The 27062-nt window shown below is 40.0% G+C and overlaps 2 protein-coding genes across 2 annotated transcripts; one reads left to right on the forward strand and one right to left on the reverse strand.

Annotated features, from left to right (window-relative positions):
• Positions 1 to 2843: 2843 nt before the first annotated feature.
• On the reverse strand, positions 2844 to 7298 carry tmem230b (transmembrane protein 230b). The gene is made up of 3 exons (XM_061071211.1): positions 7017 to 7298; positions 4603 to 4725; positions 2844 to 4016 (listed from the first exon to the last, which is right to left on the reverse strand). Exons 1-3 carry the CDS (start codon positions 7107 to 7109, stop codon positions 3876 to 3878), a joined length of 357 nt encoding a protein of 118 aa, XP_060927194.1. The 5' UTR covers positions 7110 to 7298; the 3' UTR covers positions 2844 to 3875.
• Positions 7299 to 20336: 13038 nt separating this feature from the next.
• adra1aa (adrenoceptor alpha 1Aa) lies at positions 20337 to 25752 on the forward strand. The gene is made up of 2 exons (XM_061072160.1): positions 20337 to 21237; positions 25199 to 25752. Exons 1-2 carry the CDS (start codon positions 20340 to 20342, stop codon positions 25750 to 25752), a joined length of 1452 nt encoding a protein of 483 aa, XP_060928143.1. The 5' UTR covers positions 20337 to 20339.
• Positions 25753 to 27062: the final 1310 nt, after the last annotated feature.

Raw genomic sequence — 27062 nt, forward strand, 5'->3', positions numbered from 1 at the left:
ATTTAAAGGCCAGGTCAACTTTCCTCTCCGTTACTCCTCTTGGTCCAAACTTGTCCAAAGTGCCTTCAGTCGCAAGAGAGAGTTTTGTGTTGACTTCAAAAGCTGCGTGTGGGTCAGATCATCTCTCATGTAGCAGCAGCAGGTTTGACCACAGGGCTGCACGTTGAGTTAGTGCCCTGCTCTTCATACTGTGTGTCCCTCCTCCTCCTCATCATCATCCACCCCTCCTACGAACGACTACTACAGGACCTGCTGGAAACACCCTCATTAGCATTGATTTAACCACCACACTTCCGGTTACACCTTTCAGCATAAAACTTCTGTTGCGAGATAGGCTCTGTTGTTAGAACTATATCTGAAACGATTAGTCAGACTAGAGCTGGGCAATAAAACAATAAAGATAATAATCGCAGTTTAGTTTTAATCAATAGCAATATATCAACGGTGTAATATATATAAAATAATGCTCGTAAATATAGGAAGCAATGTGCGTGCACGTGCTGCAGTGAGAAGGTCATATTATGTAAAGGTAGATATATTGTTTTGTTGTATATAAGGTGTTTGTTGTTGTTATCTTATCATAAAGACATTTTTAAAAATACAAACTTCACTCTGGAGCAAAAAAAAAACATCAAAGATATAGAGACATTTAATTTAATTTAATTATCGAGTGATATGATCATTTTAATCTTAAAATAATTTTTGCCATATGGTTCAGACCTAAATCAAATTGAAGTATTATTTTTTCCACTATTCAGCTTTATACGTAAATTGATCATTTTTCAGTTTATAAATGCAAAACAGTCAATTTAAATGCATTGCCTTGGAATCTGGCAGATTTGCAATGAGCTTTTTTACAAATTTTCTGAAATACGCATTCATGTAGTTGCCTAAGTTTTCAGTGTCCTGGTATTGTCCATGCTGCTGCTCCCTTGGCACACAGGTTAATAAAAAACTTGGACATTGACTTGGGTTAATATTTGAACAAGGTTGTGGTCCGAGCATTGATCGATAGACTGAAGGGTGGAACATGCTTTTATATTGAAGGAGCGTGTATGCGCTTCCTCTTCTTTGCCACCAGTCTCCATGTGACTTGATGTTGCTGGTGTTTTAGCGCCTCAGACAAAAGCGTCTTTTCGTGGGAAAAACACAAGGATCGTAACAAAAGGCAAACACACACACACGTAGAGACAACCTGTGACCGTTTGGTGGATCGTCCAGCAAATGTCCAATAAAAACACCCACAAACACCCAGTGAAGTCAAATACAAGGCTAGGGTGTAAATTGGGAAATATAGGGTGTGATCTAAGTGGTATAAATAATTGATGGGGATTTTCCACCACCCACCAGACCACCCCCCCACCACCCACCCAAACACACACACACACACACACACAACACACACACACACATACACACACACACACACACAAATTAACTAGGAAATGTTGATATTTTTTATCTATAAAGACAATAAAAAACACAATATATATATATTCCTTGCAGTTTATCCGTATCACTATAATAATATACTAAAAAGTACTCTTGATTTACGGTGGTATTGTTGGAATAACAAGACTATCACGTTGTATAGTGACTACACTGTAAACTGCAGTAACAGACACTGAAAGATGATCAACAGGTAACTTTAACTTCAAGAAACAGACAATCACAGCATCAGGTTAAGTAGAGAATGAGCTGTCACTTTCATTAAGTATATGAATATAAGTACACTGACAACATGAGAGTGGATAAAAGTCTTAAATCTGTATTAAATTTGTACTGGACTAATTACTTGTATTACTTTTAAGCTAATGATAGCATTGCTAGTTAGCTTGTGGCTGAAGCTAGCAAGCTACAGCTATTATCCCTTTCATGAATGGTTATTTTAATGTCAATGAAACATTTATCACCTTAAACCTAAACCGGCTTTCAAGTTATCAGTGATGTTTTGTTAATTTGACATGAAAAGACGTGTTATTTTGCCCTATCTTAAAGTTAAATTAGCACATTCATTCATATCCACTGATTATTAACTAGTATCAAGTCACTGTTTTTCATTTGTAACCATAGGTTCTCAGACACAAATGTATGCGTAGTCTTATTGTGAAAACTAAAAAGTAGAGTAACTTTAAATATATAAATAGAAAAGAGTAGAAGACACAAATTTTCAGCATCTTACCTCCGAGGCTCTTGTCTGGTTAAGCTGCACATGAGCAGATCTACTGCAATAAAGGGGCTGACGATGGAAGAGGTCATAGCTGAGATACATTTTATTTACACTTTTTATATACAGTCTAAAGTAGAGATGCACAATATGGATTTTTCAGGCCGAAACCGATGATCATTTCACGTTTCTTAAAAAGAAGTTCATAGCCTGTAGTTTATGCACATCTGAGGGTTAAATTGCAAAATATAGTAGGCAAATATAGATGAATTAATATTCCATTGCTAAAACAACAAAAAACGTTCTGACTAATATATATATGGTGTATCCCTAGTCTAAAGCTGGGACACATTTTATAAACAGTCTAAAGCTGGGACCCACTGCATGGTTCTGTTTACTGTTGAAACAGCCAATCCACTGCCTGACAGTCTGGATCACCACAGGGGGGCGGTATTAGTCCCGGATCAGCGGAGACTGATCAGGTTAATGACAGTGACAATTAGTAAGAAGGGTTTATCATGACAGAGCAAAGTGTATCAATGTGCAGTGGAGGAAATATATTAAAACCCTAAACTACAGTTCACAATGATTTTGCTTTGATGGCAAATTAGAAAATTAGATTAGAAAAAACATAATCTCAACTATGGTTATACACCATTAAAGTAATACAATAGACTACTATTCATTGTCATATATTATGTCTGCTCAACAGTTGTGTTTCTCAATGTCTTATGTCCCTATTCTAAGATTATAGGTTTTCATTAAAAAATATCTCTCCACAGCAATTCTTGTATATCTGTGCTTTAATGTACAGTCATAAAAAAATCAAAGGTCGATAGAAAGCACAAATTACAGAAATATAAATGGTAAATTGCAGAGGCGCTAAATGTATTGATACCAGGAACTGTACAGCCTATCTCTACCTCTTCTGTGATTTCAGATGTAAGTGTGAGAAGGTAAGTACCCAGAATAGCTACTAAGCTGTTTGATCTGATGTTACACAAGATAGTTTATGGTGAGTGGCGGATTCCTTGTGTAAATTTAGTAGCAAAGCATGACAAGACTGCTATGTCCTAGTGTAACCTTTACTGACAATGTGTTTTACATATGACATTATCCTGCAAAGGAAATTAATGAGGTCACCCTGCCATAGACTCACACACTTTCAAAAGGATTTAAACAGAAAAATGTTTTTGAAACAGGTAAACAGAACGTCAGGTCTTAATTGCATGCTTCACTGTTGGACAATGTTAATTCTCACAGGACAAGTGCACCATATGGAATCGGAGGATCTGTATTAATCACCTGAAATCCTCCCTAGAAAGCACAAGTCTGCAGAGTGAGGAAGAATTAATCGGAGGGAAGGCTAATTGTGTTATACAGTATGCTGACCATTTTGTGGACAAACAAGCATTAGCTTTTAATTCAATTATGAATAAATTAAATGAAATTAAAGGACTCATCAAATAACAGTTGCATTAATGAATCAAGCTAGGAAAACAAATATACAATTCAAGCAATATCTGACACTGATATGGCTTCATAACAGCAGACTGGCCTTATCAGATTAGCATACTTGTTTATAGCAACGATTAGACCTAATTTTCTGTAAGAGGTATCACGACTCGAAGTCCTGCCCGCACAAGCCTGACTGAGTATGTGTGCACGCAAGCACAGTGAGACTCTCTCTGAAGCTGCAGTGCATAGATCAGTCATCAAAGTCTGGGATATCATCATAGGAGTAGCCCGGGTAGCCCCGAGACGCAAAGTAAGCTATCCGGAGGTGGTAAATTCCAGGCAAGAAAACCAGGATCCCAATGATGAGGACAGGCACGGTCCGGTCGGAGTGCTGAAAGAGAGAAAACATTTACACACTTATTCAATCAAAATAAAAACATTATTTGTTCTGCTGATTAGGGCTGATTTGAATAAAAAAAAGTGAAGAGGTCCCAAGAATAAAGTTGTATTTTTTGGCTGTGTGTCAAGTTAGAGGGGGAATATCAGAAGATCAGCACCACTTTATCATGTCATCATATACTTAAAGAAACTGACAGCTCATATCAAGTAATAGGACATTAAAAAGGAACAAGGAACTGTATTAAGCTGAGTCCATTCTGAAGATGGAACCACAGACATGGAGGAATTGGCCTCTTTATAAGGAGGAAGACATGTTTGGTAGTAGTCAGTCTTCGTTTCTCAAGAAACAACGAGAATGGATCAAGATTTTGGAACCAGGAGAAGTGGACCTCCAGCCAACACTGGTTCTCCTGGCTGCTTATTTACAAAAAAAATATTTTTCGGGACAATATTACGGCTCTCTCTTCTCAGAATATTATGACTCTCTTCTCGAAATCTCAGATTTCTTCTTTTCTCTTCATCATGGCCCTAATTAATACATCATAGTTAAAAATACTCAGTTTTGAAAAAGTACTCACAGTGACTCCAAAGTATCCAGCCAGGAGGAGGGCGCCAATGATGATTAGCAGAGAGCCAATTAAGAAGAGGACTGTGGCGAGAGCTATGGCTTTGTACGGGACTTTGGGTGGGCTCCTTTTGAACTGGAGAGGAGGAGAAATATTTAATTAGAGCACATTTCTCAGACACAGCAAGCTTTGTGGAGCACTGCCGGTTTCCCCACTTAAATTGTAGAAAAGCAAATTCAGTCAGGCTCATGATGTACTGGAGATTCTGAAGTACAGGACTGGTTGTCGGATATTTGTTTTTGAATAGGGAACTGACTTCATAAGCAGTTTTTTAACCCTTTCTTTTTTTTAATTGTTCAAATATCCATGAGATGATATATTTGTGATTTTAAGTACCAACAACCATCTCAATATTGCTTTACATTCTCTCTGATGGAGCAAACACATACACACATCACATTTACTTCATTATCTTTTCATGAGCAGTGTACTTATACATTATTTATAACCTTTGGACATTTATCCTGGACTGTAGATTGAACCGCTCTTCCAGGAAACTCTAATCACAAGGACCCACTGTTGTGTACAGGCAGCTATTTGAATTCTCCTTAAAGCATCTATAATTGTCTACATGACAGGTCATTTTTTTTTACAAACGAGCAGGGGAATGTCAGAAACATAATTTGATAAAATAAGAAAAAAAAGACAATGCTCACAGCAGGTTTAATTATTCATGTCAGTGGATTTCTTTTGTTAACAAATAAAATTGGTGTTCACAACTCGTTCACAATTGAAGCCTAAGACCACCAACCAAAGCTCGATTTATTAGTCATCCTGAGTTATTATTGGCACATGAAAACACTTATATAATGTTGTCTGTAACTCTACAGGAGTTTGTTTAAGTATGAGAGGAAAATATCCTGATGATGTCAATATGGTAATCTCATTCTATGCCTGGAGACTATACATTTATAAAAAAAAGAACCTGTGTTACAGTTTGAAAGAAGTGGACATTAACCAATTCTAAAGACATATTGGAGATTGTGGGAAAAGTAGGATCATGTTGAGCTAAGGCTGGGAAATAAAACTATATTAATAGTTATCACATTACAATTTGCATCAATCGTAACAAAGGCTATATATAAATATATCAAAATAAAATGTGTTTGTGACACAGGACAAACACATCCAACGTGTTTCCAGAATTAAAATATCATTTATATCTTACACAAAGTTTTCATCTTACATTATTCTGTTTTAGATGTGTAGCCCGCATGGACAGCCAATGTCAAAATTAGGACTTGTTTTCTTTCAAATTTAGATAACACATTGGGAAACTCTGCTTCTCTAATCTCTCCCTCTGCATTAATGAAATCAGCCAGTTTCCTCAGTCAAAGGAAATTCAACATAACCTCAGCTGTGCACATTGAGATCTTTGCTTTTTAGACAGATTACTGGAGAGTTCCCTGCCGAAAAAAATCACTGAAGTCAACCTCGAAGTTAATTATTCATCACTTTAAGCCTAGATTTACCTCTGTCAGAGCCACCATCACAGAACTGCACTAAATATACCTGTCTCCTTGAACTGTGTACCCTGTACAACACTCCGCTCCATATACTGGGACACTTACTTCACATCATATGTGGTATGTGTTAATATAAACCATATTGATATTATATATAATTTTATACAATAATATTGTCTTTTGCACACTCTGTCTACATATTCTTACACTCATAGTATATTATATTATCTATTGTATAGTCAAATACTTATATTTATACCTCTACTATATATCATATTATATTATATCATACTCTTTGTATATTCTTTGTATATATAAGTCTATATACACATATTTATACATGTGTACATGTTATTATTATTATTATATTTACTATTATTATTATATATAAATATATATTATGTTATATTATATACTATTTATACTGTACTATTTTTATATACTGTCTAACAATAACATTACCATCATATCATCAGTACTATTACCATCATCTTGCCACTGCACCTTATCTACCTATTTATCTTGTGTTTCTGTTTTTATTCTTTCTACCTCAATATTTTTTATTTTATTCTATTGTATTTTAGTGTATTCAAATATACCGGCTGCTATGACGACTTAATTTCCCTTCGGGGATGAATAAAGTAATCTATCTATCTATCTATCTATCTATCTATCTATCTATCTATCTATCTATCTATCTATCTATCTATCTATCTATCTATCTATCTATCTATTTGCTGTTTTAAACTTAACTTGTTGATTAAGTGGATGAACTGTAACCTTCAGTCCATCATGACAACGAGCCTATCATTGTAGATTAAAAACAGAACCATGTACGATTTTAAAAATGTGTAAAGATGTAAATGATGGACTGATTCTTCACCAGGCGGCGGGTCTCACCTGCAGGTCCGTGTAGCCGTCATCGTCGGTGGCTAACCTGGAGTAGCGGACTCTGTCTTGGGTCCCGCTGGACACGATGTTACGAGCGGGCATCTTTCTCTTCTCACAGCTTCACAGCTCCACTACAGATGCCTGAAGGACCCTGCGGCCATCACTGACGAGCTGTCGGTGTTAGAGTCACTCAGATGTTACACCGGCACCGCTGCTGGAGACTAAAATACTATTTATGAAGAGATTACACGGAGGGACGTCTGCCGAGCGACGAACATGGGACTTCCGTGTTTTCAGTAGGCTACGCATGCGCACAATGCAGCCGGAAATGGAAATCTCACTTCAGTGTTTATCCAATGTTATATTTTAACTTTATCTCAGCGATTTACTTGAAATTACTTTAAATATGTCATATAAATAAGAATGGATCAAATATATTACACCGACGCACCGACTGGATTTTGTCCCTAGTGCTGATTTGCACGGCTCCACATCGGCCACCAGAGGGCGCAGTCGGGTGTTATTAAATGACCAGTGGGTCAGAGTGAGCAGCAGATGTCACTCTGGTGTCATCTCACTGTGGATGTTCATTTCCTCAGCTTCACAATCACACTGTGTTCTCACAGGATTAGGTTTCTGTCCAGCCTGCAGATTTTTGATACGATTTAATGAAACAGAACCGGACCCCACACACACAGACACACACACACACAGACACAGAGACAGACACACAGGCACGCACACACACACACACAGACATACTTACACAAACAGATGCACACACAGACACAGAGACAGACACACATACACTCACAGAGACTCACACAGTCTTCCCGCAAAGGTTGTTTTTAGCCACAGAGATTCAATCCGATATTTCACATATACGCCTAGTCTTCACATCTGTCCTTTTTAGGACTTAACATTGACTTTCATTCATCGGCCTGCCTGACCAACACCTTATCCTGAACCTTAACCACGACCAATCCATGCCTTACCCTGACCTTTAACCTAACCACAATCTGACCCCTGACCTTGACCAGGAGCTCAGACATGATGTTTTGCCTCAATAGGACCAGGCCTTGGTTCCCATCAGCTCTTCTGGTCCAGGTGTTTAAGCTGGTGAAAGTCCTAAAGAAGTAACAACAACGACCACACAAACACACACACTTTTTTCCTGCAAGGTTGTTTTTAGCCACAGAGATTCAGTCTGAAATTTCACACATTTTTTTTCACTACTTGTGCATGGACATTTCTTTAAAAAGGAACTGTGACTATTCAGACACCGAGTCCACTAGATGAAAATCATACACCATACTTATACTAAAATCATATGCAGATAGTGGCTTGTTGAGTACATTTGTATTTTTCTTTTATAAATCTGATTGGTCTGTATTGAAAATTATGCACCCTCAAATAAGCTTATTTTCCCCTGCTACTTGTAGTGTTTTTATATTGTGTTTTATTTACATTGTATATATTGGTTTATTTTTGTCGTGCACTGATTGTACATCAAATTGCCTTTGAAGGATAACAAAGATTTTCTATTATGAAAAGAGGAACCCAGCAGCCAGCAGGGGGCAGCCTCAGGACATCACAAGGAAACAAGCAGCAGCAGACTGCTTGGAAATTAAGCAGCAAAGATCAAGGGAATTTGTTGTTGTTGTAGATTCGTGCAGTAGTGAGGCCTCACCTTGTCTGTGCATGAAGTGGAAGTCAACTTGAGAAGCTAAACTTGAACGAGGACATCCAGAGGGGGACAGAGAGACAGATCACCTTCAAAGTAACAGTTCAGGAGGGCGGAGGTTTGATTTGATTAATGAGTAATGAGTGACCCTTCCTGCACCCCCCACCTGGGAACAATATGTAATTTATTTGATCACCAAATACAAACTAGAAGGTTTTGCATGAATTTTCAGAACTATATTAAATTAAATGTGTCCCAAACTGTGATTCTTGTAAGGCGTCAGAAGCCAAGGCTGGAACTACTGGGTTATTCTCTAACAATAGGTTTTTAAAGCATGTTAAATCATCCAGTATCTACAATCCAAAAATATAAAAGTAACTTTTAAGTAAGGCTGTCAAATATATGTAGTAAAGTAGAAAATACAATGATTTTCTCTGAAATGTGTATCAAAAGCAGCATAGAATGACACAGACACACACACACAATAATTTGTCCATCTTGCGCTTAGTTTCTCAGGGGAATGAGCAGGTAATGTGGCCTCCAACAAGAAGGTTAGGGGTTCAATTCCCACTCTTCCCCATCTGCATGCCGAAGTGTTCTTGGCAAAATACTGAACCCCTTTAATTGCAAGGACTTCAACCACCTACTAATTGCACAATTTCTTACACTATGTAAATTTAGTAAACGAAATAAATAAATATATTAAAAAAATTAAAAGAAAAAATTAAAAAAATGTATTCAATTCAATTCAATTAAATGAATCCGGCGCAGTCTGCTTCTGCGCAGGAGGTAAATACAAAATAAAATAAATATAAAATAAATGACAGAAAATAAATGAAAAGTAAATTTTCACCACTTTCTAATTTTCTGCAAATTTTGGTAAGAATTTGAAAGTGTTAAAGCCCTCAAAAGGCCAATTCATTTGCCTAAAAAATAATAATATTAATCCCTACAATTTGAATAGGGCCTCACTGTCTGTCAGTGCCTGTCAGTGCTCGGGCCCTAATAACACTTACTTGTTTAATATTTAAAGTAAATCAACTATTTTGAAGAAGTTGTCTCTATTTTTTGAATATACCAAGTTTTTATGGAATTGGTGGCTTTCACCCTTAAATCAGCAAAAGACGCAACTTTGTTACGAGGCTTCGATTGTTTGTGTAAAGTGAGTTATCTCTGCCATGTACTGTCATCTCTCTGTTCATACTCGGCAATAATCTGCCCAGTGAACAACTGACCATGAAATTGATAGACCACACAAAAATAACTTTCGCTAACAATTCCCCTGAAATGAATAATTTAAGCTGTTGTGGGAGGTATATTCTCTTTTTTTGCTCTCTTTTTTCAAATTGTGTTTCTCACTTTCCCTTGCTGGTTTGTGGAAAATTGGACTGTCATGTAGACAAATATAGACTCTCGTCTTGGCAGAATTCAGATCGCTGCCGAGCCCTGAAGCTACACAAAAGTGCATTGTTGTGATTTGAGCTTCTTGGCCAAGACATATTCTCTATGTTCAAGGATAAATGTCCACAGGTTGTGAATCATCCATAAATACACTGCTATTTTCATGGGCAGTCACAATAAAGTAAATGCATATTCTTATTAGATGTGCCAGCAGCATCAATAAAACCCTCTTTTTGCTTCTAAAGAACTTGTTGGCAGAGAACAAGTCTCGAGTGATCGTTAGAACGCTTACTGACCTTGACTTCAAGGTGCACTGCTGTAGTTTAAGGCCATGTGTTGCTCTCGGGGGAGATCTAAGGCCTGAAATCATTAATTTTCTGTTGTTTCTCCCTGTGTGTGTGAGTCACCGTGCACACCGCTGCACTCTTTTCTCTCTCCGCTCAATTTTCAGATGCATAGTTTCAAATCTATCCCAGCTTCTACAAAGAATAATCTTTATAAATCTGGATGCAGTTTTTTCTATGTTTTATGGGAATTTAAGTGGAGATTTTTTTAAAGGCTGCATGTTTTCAAATGCACCAGTACTGCAGCTGTGCACCGATGTGGAGTGCATTTAGCTCCAATGTACAATCTTGTCCTTATCTTTCCAGCAGAAACCAATCACAGAAACCAACTTGCCCCCTGACATAATTGACTGTGAAACATTGTTGCATGTGCATGATGCCATTTTCACTGAGCCGGTTACAGACGATAATTGAGTTTAAATTGAACCTTTTATCATTTATTTTATTCCAATTTCCTTGCAGATACCTTTTTGTGCTAAGCTGACACCAGGGTTACATCCCTGGTACGTATATTTGGACGCCTAATCGTTCACGCTTATCCGTCCCGTCTCCTCACTTGCATGTTCGATGTCCACAATCAAGCTGCTTCCCCTCCCTCAGTCTGGATTGAGACTTTGAAACAGTCTTCAAAACCGGATAAATCTGCAATTCTTTCACATTCATGAATCAAAGTGAATGGGCTTTGAAGGACGCTACTGATGGAGTAATCTATCCGGAAGTACCACATGGCCTCATGCATTTATGTTGTTGTGTAAGTTGTGGATTTAAGGATTTCAATTGGATTTCCCTTTTAAATATTGGTGCAATGTTCTACACAGCACAAACAATAATGCGGCTCAAGTGACATCTGGAGTTGTGATTAATTAATCAGATGATCGGCAAGATGTCCCTGGTATGAGGGGGGGCAGAGTGTGTTGCCTCGTTAGGTAATCCCAGCCACTAGACCATAATGCCTGTTAAGAAGAGCATCAGAGCAGCTGAGCACACTGAGCCCTCGAGATGTGTGTGTGTGTGTGTGTCTGTGTGTGTGTTTGTAAGTCTGTGTGGTAAGAAGACAGCAGCAGTCACTCCCTCATAACCCCTCAGTGCCACGCTGAACGGTAAGAGGGCAGCATTTAGGCCATAATTAGAGCCCAGCTCAGAGTGGAGTTCCGTCTGCCGAGATAATTAGGTCTGTCCTCATCACAGAAAATGCAGCTAGCACCAGAACTGGAGCCCAATAAAGGGCAGAATGATTATCCCTCTTGAACATCATGCAATATCGCCGGGAATGGTCGCATGTGGCATGTGAGTGGTGCACAGCTGCTGCTGAACGACAAGCTTTTCCAATTTGAAAATAATCTCGCAGACACAAACATGACTCTCATAGTTAGAGCCTGATGAGCAATACACGGAAAAAATGAATGTTTGCGTTGCTTTGTGATTTTGTGTTTTGCTCGCATGTGTGCTCATATATTGAACATTCGATGAACAGTAATACATGTGGGTGGAATGTGGGCTTGGTACAGCTAGAGGTTTCTCTGTGTTGTTATTAATAGTCATGCTAGAGGCACGGCTCAGAGGAAGGCAGAGTGGGTCAATCGGTCCACTACTTTGGTCCAGACGGAAACAATTCAACAATGATTGCACTGACTTTTGTAATCCTCTGACTTTTCATCTAATGCTGCCTCCACTGGGTCAGAAGGATCACGTGGCAGGGAAAGATATGGAAAAAAAAGTGTCTCCCATTTTAATACAGACATTCATGGTTCACACATGATGAATCCCAGGAGGTTTGGTTCAATTTTCCTGTAGCGCCAACCATGAGGCGTGAAAGCTCTTGACATTTTTAGGTGGCATTGCTGTATAATTTGGCGCAAACATTCATATTCCCCTCAGGGGGAATTGTTGCATCTTTTGTGACACCCTGATTTCTCCTCTAGCACGAAATATATTTTTTTCTCAGAGATGGTTTCTGTCATTTCAGTTTGTTGTTATCACACTGGTGTGTGTCCCAGTGTTCATTTAGCTCGATTTCTGGATACTGGGAGGAAGTGGAGACGGAACATAAATCTTTAAACACAGTCTATGTTTATACCCATTAAACATAAGCACGTTAGCATTGCCACTGTTAACATGTTAGCATGATGAGGATCTGCTCAGAGTGCAGCCTCCCATCGACAATAATGGCTGTAGACTTATAAGCTTTATGGTTTATTGTAGGAGAAGAGAAAACATGACACTGAAATCCTTCTAATGTGTTGGAGCCCTACTCCATCTGCCCAGTAATACAGCAAGTACTTCACGCTAATGTAATACAATCACTTTTTAATGACTGACTTCTTGCTTCATTAAACAAAAACTCTGGCATTTGTGAATCTATAACAATATTGGATTCATGTATCTGACTGAGGATATAAGCATTTGTCAGTTTGGATTGATTCCCAGAACATTCTCACCTGGACCAGAACAAGAGCAGCACAGGGGTGTGACATTGATACCAGGCAGAAACGATGAAGTGATGTGTAATGCTTTGCTCATACCATAGCAGGTGCTATATGTCATATAAATGGATGCAGTAATATCTCTTGTAAATCTTTGTGTGACAGTCGAGTGATCATTTTCCTCTTTAATCTGGATTTCAGGTGCAAGGCTCTGGCTGGGTGACGTGTGGGCGGACAGCTGACGGCCGCAGGATGCTCCACAAGAGGAGCTTCAGCGACGCTGCCACGAATCCTCTCACCTTTATTTCTCAATGTCAACTCAGTTTATGAAAAAAACACCAACCACAGTGGCTTCAAGGATATGATGCGTGCGACATGATGAGCTTTTTGCATCAGTTTTGATCTAAAGCTGTAGATAAAGTCACAACAGCTGTCTGCACGAGAATAATCTGTGAGTGTTTCTCTTTTTGAAGGGAATTTGGTAAAAGTCACGACCACAGGAGATTAATCTAATGTCACTGTAAATGCAAACATTATGGGTTATGCTTGGCTCAGGTCTGTTGCCTCCGTGATTGGGAAATGTTTCCTCCAGTGCAGAGGTATTGATTTCAGTATCTGTCAGACTCAGCAGCAGCCTGCTGCACTGCATGGGCAACTCATACAGGTAATTGCTTTTCCAACAGGTCTTAAATAGCAGGATAGATTCTAACTAGATGCAAAGACACAGAAATCAATAAGCACAGGAGAACCACACGGGTATCATTTTACTACTTAATTATTTTGCAGTTTTTTTCATCTCGGGTTTAATATCGTTTGACTGACTTGTTTTTACTGCATTCATAATTACACAACAATTAATCTGTTGCTGCGATAAGTGCTTGTTTTGAAAGTGGTCTGTCTGAGACAGTGCAAGGCAGTTATACGTAATCACTCCATCTGTAATATTGTCTTCCATAAAATTATTAATTTGTTATGCACCAACAAAAACATGTTTTTCCCTTATGCTGATGTGGAGGCACTTTTAAAGTTAGTTCAGGGGTTATTTAGTTTTACCTCTTGACATGGCCGTGTCTTTTTAAAAGTCATATTCTAACTCTACGGATGTTCTTACCATCTCTCAGTGTGAGACAGCAGCAACTACAGGTGAAACTCTCAAATACTGTATTTACCAGACAAAGAAAACTATAGACACCAACCGAATGAATCGAGAGGAAGAAAGGAATCAGCCCAAAGAAAATCGATGTGTGTGTCTTTCTTGGGTGTTTTCGTGTGCTTGTTTCTGCTTCATCTCTCCGTGAAAGCTTAATTGAAAAAAGGTTTTTAAAAAATGTACTGGCACAATCATTTGATGACAAAGTCCCAGATGAAACTTCAAAGCCAGATTAATTGCAATTGACTGCGCCTCAGTCGTTGACAAATGTGTATTGACTGAGTTCTACGAAACACAGACCAGAGTCTCACAACTATATAATGCATATGCTATGTCATTATTCCCATTATGACTTTATTCTCAAAGATTAATAATCTTTCATGTCAAAGCACAGGCCTGCGTTTAAATGTGCATTCATTTCTTAGATCTGTTAATAAGATCAGGATGAAATAGTCTCAATTACTGCCCCAAGCAAAGACAGTGTAATTATTCAGGATCAATTATTAAGTGGGTGGTATCACTGGGCACCACTACCCATAGAGAAGGAAGGTAAGTATAATTAATTACAGGCTACAGTTAAAGTGTGACTGAGGTTATATTGTTATTTAAAATTGAGTCGATAAAATACAATACACAATATATTTTGGTTCAAAGATTTTGTAATCTTTTTCTAACAGTATACATTTTTGCTTTTTCTTGGGAACTAATTATTAGACTAAGCTTTTAAGGGGGGTTTACTGATAAAACTATATGATAGTCAATTGTATGTTTTTTAGATTGTGACAAACAAGGCATTGGCCTTTATGTCCTTAAGCATCAGATTATATGATATAATGATTCGTGGGCTGTAAAATAAAGATATTTAAAAAATACTAATTTCCTCTAACGAACACAAAAATCATCTCCCCCTTTTCTTAAATCATCAAATAACTACTTAAAACCAAATTTACCAGAAACATTAATACTTGAACGTATGGAGGTTGAGAAGAACTACTTAAAATCATAGAAACCATCTTAAGAAACTGTGATTTCACTTTTTAGTTTGGTGCATGTCCCAACCATTAACATGGAAGAGGTGGAATTTATGACCTTAATGCAGCCAGAGACTAGGTGGCGATCAAAACGCTTTGTTTGAGTTTTATTGTCGTCCATCTTTACAGTCAAAGCTGTGGGTTGGGTATATGTTGAGAAAATAGATTTTGTATAAAGCAATATATGTCAATTTCTTAACCAGTAGCCTTTGTTAACCCAATTTCCAAAAATACAGTAACTGACTATTAGTCACGTCTTGCATCAGGCTCTTTACCCACAATGCCATGCAAATTGCAGTAACTAACTCCAAATATGTTAGCTTTATGGTACTTTTGTGATATTAACTGTAAAAAAATAGAGTGGGTTAACATTTCTCATACTACTGTAGTAAACATTATTGCTGTGGTTGGAGGACAAAGTGTTGGGCTGTGCTTTGGAAGGAAAGTTTACTTTTACAACTAAAAAATAATGATCTGTATCTTTATTTAGATTATGATAAAACACAGGCATTTGCTTTATAGGTCCTGTTATAGCATCAGATCATAAAACAATAACTGGGGATGTGGGCTGTGAAATAAGGTCATTTTACTCAGCATTTCATTGGTGCCCATTATACACTTGGCACTGTAAATTTCTGACAGACACTTACATGACAAAACTGTTAAAGGAGAGAGAAGCAAGATTCAAGATTCAAGATTTTTTATTGTCAAATGCACAGAGATAACATGAAGCAGTCACTGGCTATGCTCAGTAATTTCAACCCAAAAAATAAAATAAAAATAGAAATAGTATAAAATAGAATAAAAAAAGAATAAAATAGAATATCAATAAAATAGAATATCAAAAATTTAAAATAGAAAATAATATATATATATATCTAAATATATATCATTACAGGTGAAGAGAAAAATAGAGTAACAATAGTTGAATTTGTGCAGTAGTGCAAATATTCAAATATGCTTATTATGGTGCTGGTGCAAATATGCAAATATTCCAGGGTGCTGGTTTGGTGGAGTTATTGCAGTTCAGATGAGTTTAAGTCTTATGGCCTGGGGGATGAAACTGTTAACTTTACTTCAGTAAGTAAACCAAGAAAATCCTTCAAATCAATTGTTCTGGATGGATAATAGTGCAGGAAGCTGACATCATCAGGTTTACTGAGTGAAGGAAGGAGCGACTGTTCTGAAACAAGAGAATAAACATCTGCAGCCACTGTTTCTCCTGCAGTTTGACAAGTGACGCTGGTGAAGGAAACACCTCAGAAAGAAGAAGTCCTTTAGGGCGAGACAGTGACGGGTCGTGATGACGCACGGGAGGGGTCTGATGCTGGAGTGAGGAGCGGGGTGACGTGAGGGTGGGGTGGTGGTGGTGGTGGTGGGTGGGGGGGTAAAGGAGGAGTGAAGGTGGCGGAGGAGGAGGAGGAACCAGTGAGTCATTTGCTGCTCCGCGCTCTGGACACCAGGAGGAGACTGGGGAAGCACCTGCGGGATGTGTCCGTGATGGAGAGGAGCGCGCCGGGCTCGTCCCCTCCGTGTGGCTCCGGAGAGGATCCAGCTGAAAGTTGGGTAAGTGAGACTTCACACCTTTAAGTGACGCTTTTACGAAGTGGATCGTGAAGGGGTTTTTCAGTCTCTTTATACATCTTGTGCGGTGGAGAGGTTCGAAGGATTTTTTGCAGAATTTAAGCCTCATCAAATGATAAAATTGTCCAGAAAATGCCAAAACTGATTTAATTTATTCTTCAAATCTATCCTTGGGTTATAAACTGTAAAGTTGATCAGTCACATTATTTATGCACTATATATCTATATCTATAATTATCCAATCTGTTGCCTGTAAAATTCTAACACTGGACTACACTGACCTATAAATAGATGTTTTTATACTAAGCTATTCCTGTTGCTCTAAAATCTCTCCCTAGTTTATTAATCCCCCAAATCATGATAGATGATCATAAACAGAGAAATGCTCTATGAGGTCACAATTGAGCTTAACAAGTGTCCACAAGCACCCGTCTCTGTCATTTCACTGAGGTGGGTGTCACTTTCTGTCAGGGAGCCTTGAGTTGTGCAGCTGAGAGTTACCCCAACACACCAGAGAAGAGGCTGAGATTACATCTGAGCCACAATGGATGTTTTCTCCTGACCAATTACAAAATTGCCGACACAGAGAGGCTGCCCTCCACATCAATGTGGTCACCCTCAGCTGCAGCTGCACATCCACACACTGGTCACTGTCTGCCTGGAGAACAGCCAAGATCACGCAACCCTGTCTACGCAGATTATTATGAGACAAATTGTGATTTGTGAATATGGGCTATACAAATGCAATTTAATTGATTGATTGACTATTCTGTAATTGAGGACATGTATTTAATAGCGAATTAAAAAGTAAGCGAAGATCGATAGTGTTCGTGCCAGGGAGCAAACTACCCTCCTGCTCCCCGCTGCCCTTCTGTATGTCTGTCCTCTCTCTGGGCAACCCCCACTGTAGATGTGTGATACTCTGGATGAATATTAAACAGATCGGTGCCGGAGAAGGACCAGTGTGCCACCTGGATCTATATCCATCCAAACTGAAATCCCATAATCCTCAAGCTCAAACTGCAGTTTAGTGAAATCAACGGGTCCTTTATCCAAAGCCCAACGTAACGAGTTTGTCATTTTGTTATTCATCTCAAAAAGGAATAGTTTCAATCGGGAGTTTAAGGTTTGTTATACGAGCTGAATGATTGAACGTTTTGTTAGGCTCATTGAAAACCTTCCTGTCAACTCTCGGAGAAATATGTATTTCTGTTGTCTGAACACTTTTTTTTTTAGATGAACAGACAAGAGAATAAACATGATGATTAATAAGCAATTCAATTCCAACTCCCAGACTCTAATGTAATAGAGTCACAGAGGAGCCGCAAATGTCATATCTTCATCCTACCGGCACTGCAGGTAACCTTATCTTTTCAACAGTGCAGAGTAATGCTGATGTAATGAGTTCCTGTAATGCCCCTGTGGATAAACATGTAACTCTTATTTTCATAATTAACTTAGAGGCATCAGCCCCCCACTCATGTCCTCTACTTGTGGGGGTGGAAGAAGCTCTCAGGTGCTGCTTTATGATGGCTGCTGCATGCAGGCTCTGTCACGCCTTGCCAGCTCAGACACATAACGCTCACAAGCGAAATGTTAAACAGCTGTACATCCAGGGTGGAGCAGGGGTTTGTGGACCGCAGGGGAAAAGGTCAGCAACTGGTTAACAGTGTGAAACGATGGAGGGGGGGGAAAGGGCTAAAGACGGGAGGGGACTGCATAATGTCTTTGCACAAGCCAATGTCTTTACATAGTCTTTTGCACTGTTTTTGTGGATAAATGGATAGAAGAGAGATAAAAGAAGAAAAGAGGGCAACTCAGATGAACTTTTAATAAATAAAGCAGCTTAGCGAAATCCGAAAAACCATCAACATGGACGCACTACTTTTACTAGTCCCATCTAATCTACATTCAGTTAAGCAACATCCACATTACAAATGCCAGTAATCTGCACAGACAGGATTTATTCCACATCTGTCGAAGTGAAGGAGTTTGCGTTGTTTTGAAGACAAAGGAAGAAGCATTCGAAATGAAATCAATTCAATGCATCAGAGTCGGAGGGAAAAATTCAGGCCAAATTGACGGCAGAGCGGTGCTCGCTGGCATCACTTAGAAATTCAACTGAGCAACTCAGTCTCTCATTTAGCTGATATATATAAACACGCTGGAGGAGCCCATTAATCTGGCTTGACAAATGTTAATGGTGCAATACGGCTTTATGGGAAATATTCACATTCCCTGTCAGAGATAGATGAGAAGGTGGATCCCACTCTCATGTCCGATATGGACCAATCTTAAAAGTCATAAAAAATGTTGAAAAAAAAAGAATGCAATAAAAATAAGGTAGAATGTCATGATTGACAGCTGAGACTGACTCATGATTGGTTGAGTGGGTGGAACCGAACCTCTGCGCTCAACCTCCGCTGATCGCTCTGACGATAGGAGACGGCAGCTTTCATATCTGGCTTATTTTAGTTGTATTTGTGGATAATGGGAGGAAGTGGAAATGCGTTGACTCTGTTAATCTTTGATTAGTATGTACAAAAATGAATTTAAGACATAAACTACACCCTATGTCTCAGACACTGGCCGGCAGATTTTGTTAATCTAGCTAGTCTTTGTCCCCTTTTTGCATTATTAAGCCATGTCAAATCTAATTGTGTATTATTTTGACCTCCAGCTGCGTTTAGGCTGTAGTGTGATTTTGTTTTGTCTAAAGAGAGATTAAGTGAGGTTAGACTCGTCTCGGTGAAGGTCAATCGAAGATCTTATCTGACCACATTTTACACTGTTGACTTTTTCTCCAGCTATTCTGATTTGGCTCAAAGCCATGTAGAGTCTAAATTGTGCTACGTTTCTCGGACAATTCAGAGAAACAGGCCACTGGTCAGTCCTGCTATCAGTTTCCTTATTCCTCAACATCACATTGTGTTCAGTCAATAAACAGGATGAGGCTGCATGCGGTCACATTGATCTGACAGCGACTGTGACTCAGACGTTGCCTTTTACCCACAGTCTCGATGGGTCTGAGTCCATCTAACCAGGAAACAAAAAAACACTTAAAAAAATAAGGATTAATGCCGTTGTGGTCTCAAGCAGATTCTTGTGTCTCTCTTTTCAAAGGCACTGGACGTTGTTGCTGTATCCATCTTGCTGTGTTCAGGCTGAAAATGCCCCCACCCCTGCGCTCAACAGGAGGAAGCTGCCGACTGGTCACCAACCATCCAACCCAGAAAAGTAGTTTCTCGCTGCAAGTTTTGAGAAAATTACCTCTAATTTTGTGCCCGAGCTGCAGTTTTTGGTTCGGAGAACAGGCAAGGGTTTGTCCAGACGTGATTCCAACAATCTATCACATCATGCTACTGCTTTTTCAGAGCAGCTGCATAATACATTAAAACATTTTCTAGATGGATTCACTGATTTCAGCCTTCTAGGTTTTTGTCTGCATATATTATACTTCTTCCTCAGTGTTTTTGCATGCGTCCTGTAGTTTTATTTTTCTTGATGCATCTCTAATGTGCTGGCTCATTTGCCAGAGGCAGCATTTTTCAAATTTTGTTTTGACAAAACTGACTTAATGTGACCATTACTTTAATGGCTTTTATGATAATTCCCTGATATCCTCTTTCTGCTGTGGTGAACTGAGCTAGGTGTGTGTATCGGCCTACCTTTACTGCACAGAACAGTGTCAAGCATCATTGTAGAATTGGAGCAGATGGTTCCTGTCATGGACATCATGACCCCAGCTCCTCTGACACAGAACTGCTCCAACTGCAGCAGAGTTTTCGTCCCGGAGCTCAACATTGTGAAGGCTGTGACTTTGGGCTTGATCCTTGGTGTCTTCATTGTGTTTGGAATTGTGGGAAACATCCTGGTAATCCTCTCTGTTGTTTGTCACCGACACCTGCGGACGGTCACACATTACTTTATAGTTAATCTGGCAGTGGCCGATTTGCTGCTGAGCTCCACTGTACTGCCCTTCTCTGCCCTTTTTGAGATCCTGGATCGTTGGGTTTTTGGACGGGTCTTCTGTAATGTTTGGGCAGCTGTGGATGTGCTCTGCTGCACCGCCTCCATCATGAGCCTCTGCGTGATCTCTGTGGACCGCTACATTGGAGTCAGTTATCCTCTGCGTTATCCAGCCATCATGACAAAACGCAGGGCTCTGCTGGCTGTGATGCTGCTGTGGATGCTGTCTATCATCATATCTATTGGACCTTTGTTTGGCTGGAAAGAGCCTGCTCCGGAGGACGAGTCCGTCTGCAAGATCACAGAGGAGCCTGCCTACGCCATCTTCTCTGCTGTGGGCTCCTTCTACCTCCCTCTCACCATCATACTGGCCATGTACTGTCAGGTCTATGTGGTCGCTCGCAGAGAGAGCCAGGGCCTGAGGGAGGGCCACAAGACTGAGAAGTCCCATTCGGAGCGGGTGATTCTCAGGATACACAGAGGCAACGCGACCGTGACAGAGGACGAGGCCCTTCGCAACCGCACTCACTTTGCACTGCGACTGCTCAAGTTCTCACGTGAGAAGAAAGCTGCAAAGACCTTGGGCATCGTGGTGGGCTGCTTCGTGTTATGCTGGCTGCCCTTTTTCCTGGTGCTACCCATAGGTGAGTATCACTATGTTTATATTATATGTGATTCTTGATGGAGCAATATGGTGTTCAAGAAATCTATAGCATTTGTTAGAACACAATAATGAAACACATGAAAGCATACGACTCATATGAATATCATTTTAATAAGCCTACTCTGGATGTAATGTGTTAACAGTGGAATGGGATGGTTCTATATTTGCTGTGAGTTAGATCAGAGGATAGATACCACACGTATGATAATTATGCAGCGTTGGTTATCTTAGCTTGGCACCAAGACTGAAAACCATAGACCATATTTAAGTATGGACAACATGGCAGTTCCCAAAAAATGAAGCCAAATGCCCCCTGGTGGCTGGCTGCAGTATAGGACATAAACCCTGCCCCCTAAATAATAGTGAATGGGGCATGGGCCAAACTAAAAAGACAAAATACAGGTAGGACACAATAGAGACAGGACAAAGTGAGTTCCACCCACAGACTATAAGCTATAGCTTAGTTAAGCAAACTGTGTCTTGAGTCAAGCCTAATATATCTCTTGGTTAAAAACACACATCTCAAAATTGTAAAATTTCACAAATTAACAGCACGTTCATAAATGCACTTACACATATATAAATCAGAAAGCTTTTTAAGTTTTGCATTAATTCATTTCCGATCTTTTCACTAACGTATGCCGCTGACATGTGACCAAGTGCTGGCTAATTTAATTGAATGGCTATTCTGTGGTAGCACACTGAAGCTACTACCATTCAGAGACTGGATGGTTGGCCGTTGAGTGGCCTCTCGAGCCGCGTAGTGAACGCTTTGACTCGTCCAGGTAGACGTCCTATAAATAGGCTCAATAAATTGTTCAGATCCGTGACGGGCTCCAGTGCTCCCCTGTCTGTAACCATAACCACAGGATTTCAGCCCAATATCTATATTAAACTAAAACCCTTGAACAAAGCATCAAGGGATAGCTCTGACCCTTCCCCTCTCTCCTCTGTGGGTGACTCACTTCATTACAATGTCTGTCATGGGATGACAGAGCAAACACATCACACGGCTGTTGGACCATGATGTTCCCCTCAAGAACACTGCCAAGCCTGATAGAGACAAGCGTGGGGGGGGGGGGGGGGGGGGGGGGGGATGACACAGCTTGCCAACCACACATGCAATTTATACGGTGGTGTCAATGTGGAGGGAATGAGAGAGGGAAATCTGAACCAAGTACATATGAGCTAGGGGTAAAATGTCAAAAATCCCTCTGAGTATTTATTTATTCCATGCTCTCATGCTTATAAATATAGCCTCTACCATTCGGCCGAGTTCTTTCCTGAGTGGAGAAATGACGAAAAGCCTCAGCTTACCAATGCTCCCTTACTAATGCTGGTGTTGGGCTGCATACCGCTGCCTCATTTGTCTTCGGACAATGACAGGTTTAGCAGTGAATCAGGGGTTTGACATATTTAGCACCAGATAACTCACGATTTTCTTGTTTGGTTTATTGGAGTACACAGTACTTTGCCATTAGAGAAAAACAAATCATTGGAAATTGATCATTTAAAAACATCGTATAAAGACCGGTTGACATTTAAGTAGCTCTTCTCAGAGACTAGAATAAAATATGAAGCAATTATGCAAATGTTTGACTGCCCTTATGCCGTAAGATTTTACAACACTGACCATAACCCTGAACTGTGTATTTTTTCCTGTCCTCTCTTTTCCATCACTATGAACCTCTTCCAAGGCCAAACAGAATATATTAAATAAATTAAAGAAGAGGTCTGATAACCCTGAATGATTTTACTAATTTTAATAATGCCTGGATCTGGCCCTTAATCTTGCTTCTACATCAAAATCGAATGGGTTCTTCACAGGCTAAGACCCCACCCCTCTACCACGTTTTGTCAAAATCGGTTGTGTATTTTTTGCGTAATCCTGCTAACAAATAAACAAACAAACAGACAGGGAGTTAATAAATAAATAATAACTTTGTACCATGTTTTTTCTGTCAGAACTGTGCCCCTGACCACAACTAGCAGCGATATACTGACTCAACTTTGTATACACGTGTACTCCACATCACAGGGGTGACCAGTTAAACCGCTCAGTTCTGCTCTGATCAGATCACTGATTGGTTTTATGTCCCTCAACCAAATGTCCCTCACATTCTGGTTCAATCTTTCAGCTTTCACCATGTGTAATACTGCTGCAGGATGAGTCAACAAGCAAAGTGTAGAGTTTCCAGATTGTTCTGCCTGCCGCAAATGACCAAAAACCAAAATATGCTGCTTTAAAATTCAATTAGCATAAAGATGTTTAAAAGTGGCAACAGACAAGTTTTTCTCAATAGTTCCTTTTCCATGAATGTATCATTATGTTGCTGTTTGATCATAACCTGCAATCAAACAGATCCAACAGACTTTGACATGGTTCCAGAATGGTCATGTAATATGTAGTTATATGTAGTATTATTCAGAGGTAGCATTGCAAAACTGAAGATGCACAGTTTGTACGTGACAGTGCTTTACTGACTGTGGACAATAATCACATTTATCCAACAGTTGCAATAGCCTTCTTTTTTGGCTCAAAAGTGAATGTGTCAAGGCTACCTGCAGTTTTTTGGCACCGCTTGGGAATAAAACAAATGAGCGGCACAGTCAGGCACAAAATCATTTTCTCTCAAACTCCTGCACCTCGTCTATCTATCCATCTCTATATCATGGTCTCATTTTTCAAAAGCCCACGTTTGAATGTCTCCAGCAGCTCGTCCAATAAAGGATTTCAGGAGACAAGAATCTCCCCCATCCTCCCTCCGAAGATAGACGACAGACAAACCCAGATAGATAGATAGATAGATATATTGCACCCATTTAATTATTTTAATGTTTCACTGGCAGCCACAGGATATGTGAAGAGTCACAACAGGCCTGCATGTAATGTGTCGTCAAGCCATTTTCTCTGCTTCTTCATCAAGGATCCTGCTCACACTCTGTGAACGCTTCCTCTAATCAAAAGCAGCACAATTTATGGAGCCAATTTTAACAATACTTTCAACCTTGGAGGCAAGCAGGGAGCTTTGGTTAGTGGGAACTCGATAAATCAATTGAAGATGAATGGTCTTAAGTGGATGTTAATGAGATGAATGACATGTTTCTCTCTGTAGCTGCAGATTTTGCGTTTATTTCATATGGAGCAGATAGTCAAAAAAGGAATCGGATCTCAAAAAATGAAGTCAAACTGTTTGATTGGTTCATCACTTTATTGTTTGAATTCAGACTAAAATATCTGCAATAGCTGTTGAATTGTCTGCCTTTTTTCGTATGATCATGTCCCCCAGAGGTTGAATACTGGGGTCTTTAGGGATCCATTTATATTTGCAACAGCAACACCGGAATGTTGCATTTTTAGTCTTGCCTTATTCTATACAGTAAAGTAGATTGGTACTCACACCTCTGGGTACAGCCTCCTTATTCAACCACATTTAAATTCACCAGATCACAATGTCGAGTATAGTGAAGTGTTTGAGTCCACAAAACACTTTTGGAGTATCAGGGGTAAACAGTCTAGCGCTGATATTAGTGACACATGTCTTCAAACGTAACAAAACAACAGAAAAAACATAACCTGCCTCCATACTGCTCATGTGGTGTCAGCCAATTGTCTGCAAGCCCAGACATTCATATTCAACTCAAAATGAGGTAATTTCCACCCTGTTTTAAGCCTAGAAGTCCACCAGAAGTAGCCTGAATGCACCTCGTCGGAAGATATCAGCTGGCATATAGGCTAAAAACTTAAACTGTAAATGATGCAGTTTCAACCCAAATTTAATGCCTAGCTTGCGGACACTTTCGATGACACAACACAAGCATTATGGAGGCATGTTATGTTTTTTCTGTTGTGCCAGCATGTTTATCTTTAGACCTTTAATTTCTGACATCCCATTTCATGTTTCAGTCGTATCTGACTTGTGTATCTGATGTTCCTTCAGCCTCCATATTCCCTGCATACAGACCTTCTGACACAGTGTTCAAGATCACCTTCTGGCTCGGCTACTTCAACAGCTGCATCAACCCCATCATCTACCCGTGCTCCAACCAGGAGTATAAGAAAGCTTTCCAGAGTTTACTTGGAGGTCGCTGTTTAAGAAGGACACCCAGACCACAGCATCAACATCTGGGTGCAGGTCACAGTCAACCACAAGGTCTCAGCAGGCCCCTCACGCTGGGCCCAGACAGCAGGGTGGCCCCCTGTCAGCTCAGCCCCTCCTCTTCCATGGCCTTGTCCAGGACCCCTTCCTCCAAGGACAGCAGGGACTGGAGGGTCTTTTCTGGAGGCTCCACGAGTGGCTCGGGTCCGGCCACGGCGGGCAGGGCTAAAGTGGCCAAACTTTGCAGCAAAAGCTTCCACCAAACCTGCTGCTGTATCCTCAGCAGCGGGACCCCACCGCAGGAGTCAGACTGTGCCCAGCCCCCCCCTGCCGCAAACCTTCCCACCATTAAAATCCACCAACTGTCCTTGTCGGAAAAAGGAGAGTCTGTGTAACCGCTGTAATCCTTCATCCATTAGTAACGACTCCACTTTCAAGGTCACAGAGGAGAACATATCTCCTCTTTGTCCTGTTGACATCACAACTGCTGCTTTGACATTTTAAATTTTTAATGTCCCTGCCTTGATATCATGCTGTGATTTTAGCTTGATGTGAGAAAATCTTCCAAAGAAATATCATAAGCACTATACTGTATTTTTCATCTTCAAAGAGGAAAGCGTTCTTAAAGACAACCTACTGCAACACACAGCTTATCACTGAACTAAAAATGTCTTCTTTTAAATCATAATGGCAAAACCACTGTCTACTCAGTTTTGGAAAGGACCCTTTAAGCACTCGCTTACTGATGTGGACCAAATGAAAAGAGCCATATAGAGAAGCTGTGAATTTTGTTTTTCCTGAAGAGGACCAAGATATTCCTGGATGTTTACATGTTTATATCACAGAGGAGCCATTTAAAATGTATAAAAATGTGAAGATCAAAGTTTTATATATATTGCATGATTTCACCAAATGTTACAAAAAGTGCTGGTCTGTGGTGCTCCCGTCGTTTGCATATAACGCTGTTCCTGAGACGCTGTGTGCTTCCATGTCACATAACAATAAATTTGTATGACAGATTCCTAACAAGGGATTCATGGGCTTATTTAAAAAAACAAAACTCTTTGCTGGTGTTTCATTATTTGTTGTGAGGGGGCTGATTCACTAAATATACGGCCCCTCCAAACTTTCTCGTTCATCCATCCACAGTCCCACAGTTGCGTCTACCTCCGAGCAGTGCCAGATGGATGTCTTAATGTACCGGAATTTTAACTGACCTTGTGGTCACTGACCTCAATCCTGACCGGCCCCCAAGCCTCTTAAAAAATCCTCTAGATTTAGAGATGTCAAGTTAAGTAACAGTCTCAGACATTCTTCTCTCAGGCCGCACACTCCTTGCGTTTTCTGTCTTTTTTAGTCACCATCCGCGCTCAGAGCACGCAGAGTCTTCATCACGGCCTCCCTAAAGATCTGTGCCGTGTTTGCAAGGGCAAAAAAAAGGGCGAACTGAGCGTGTTCACTGTGAGTTCAAGACTGCAGTGTCTCTCTGTGTACGCAGATGCATCAAAGGGCAAGAGGACAACCTCTAGCAGCCGTATTGATTTATTTTCCCTTGGCTACACCCTCTGTAGTACCCAGATGTACTCCCCTTGTGACTCTGGGAGAGGGGGGCATACAGTCAACATCATTAAACCAACATCCTCCTTCAGCGCATTAAGTTCAGAGGTAGAAGTGAATTCGACAGCTCTCCCATGGGGGGGCAGTG

This window comes from Limanda limanda, chromosome 5, assembly GCF_963576545.1.
Source record: "Limanda limanda chromosome 5, fLimLim1.1, whole genome shotgun sequence".
Taxonomy (NCBI): domain Eukaryota; kingdom Metazoa; phylum Chordata; class Actinopteri; order Pleuronectiformes; family Pleuronectidae; genus Limanda; species Limanda limanda.

Coding starts and splice junctions, on each gene's coding strand:
- tmem230b (XM_061071211.1), bottom strand. CDS start 7,109: ATGCCCGCTCGTAACATCGTGTCCAGCGGGACCCAAGACAGAGTCCGC. Junction 4,726..7,016: donor ACGGCTACACGGACCTGCAG/GTGAGACCCGCC, acceptor CCTCCTCTCCAG/TTCAAAAGGAGCCCACCCAA. Junction 4,017..4,602: donor CTGGATACTTTGGAGTCACT/GTGAGTACTTTT, acceptor TCTCTCTTTCAG/CACTCCGACCGGACCGTGCC.
- adra1aa (XM_061072160.1), top strand. CDS start 20,340: ATGGTTCCTGTCATGGACATCATGACCCCAGCTCCTCTGACACAGAAC. Junction 21,238..25,198: donor TTTCCTGGTGCTACCCATAG/GTGAGTATCACT, acceptor ATGTTCCTTCAG/CCTCCATATTCCCTGCATAC.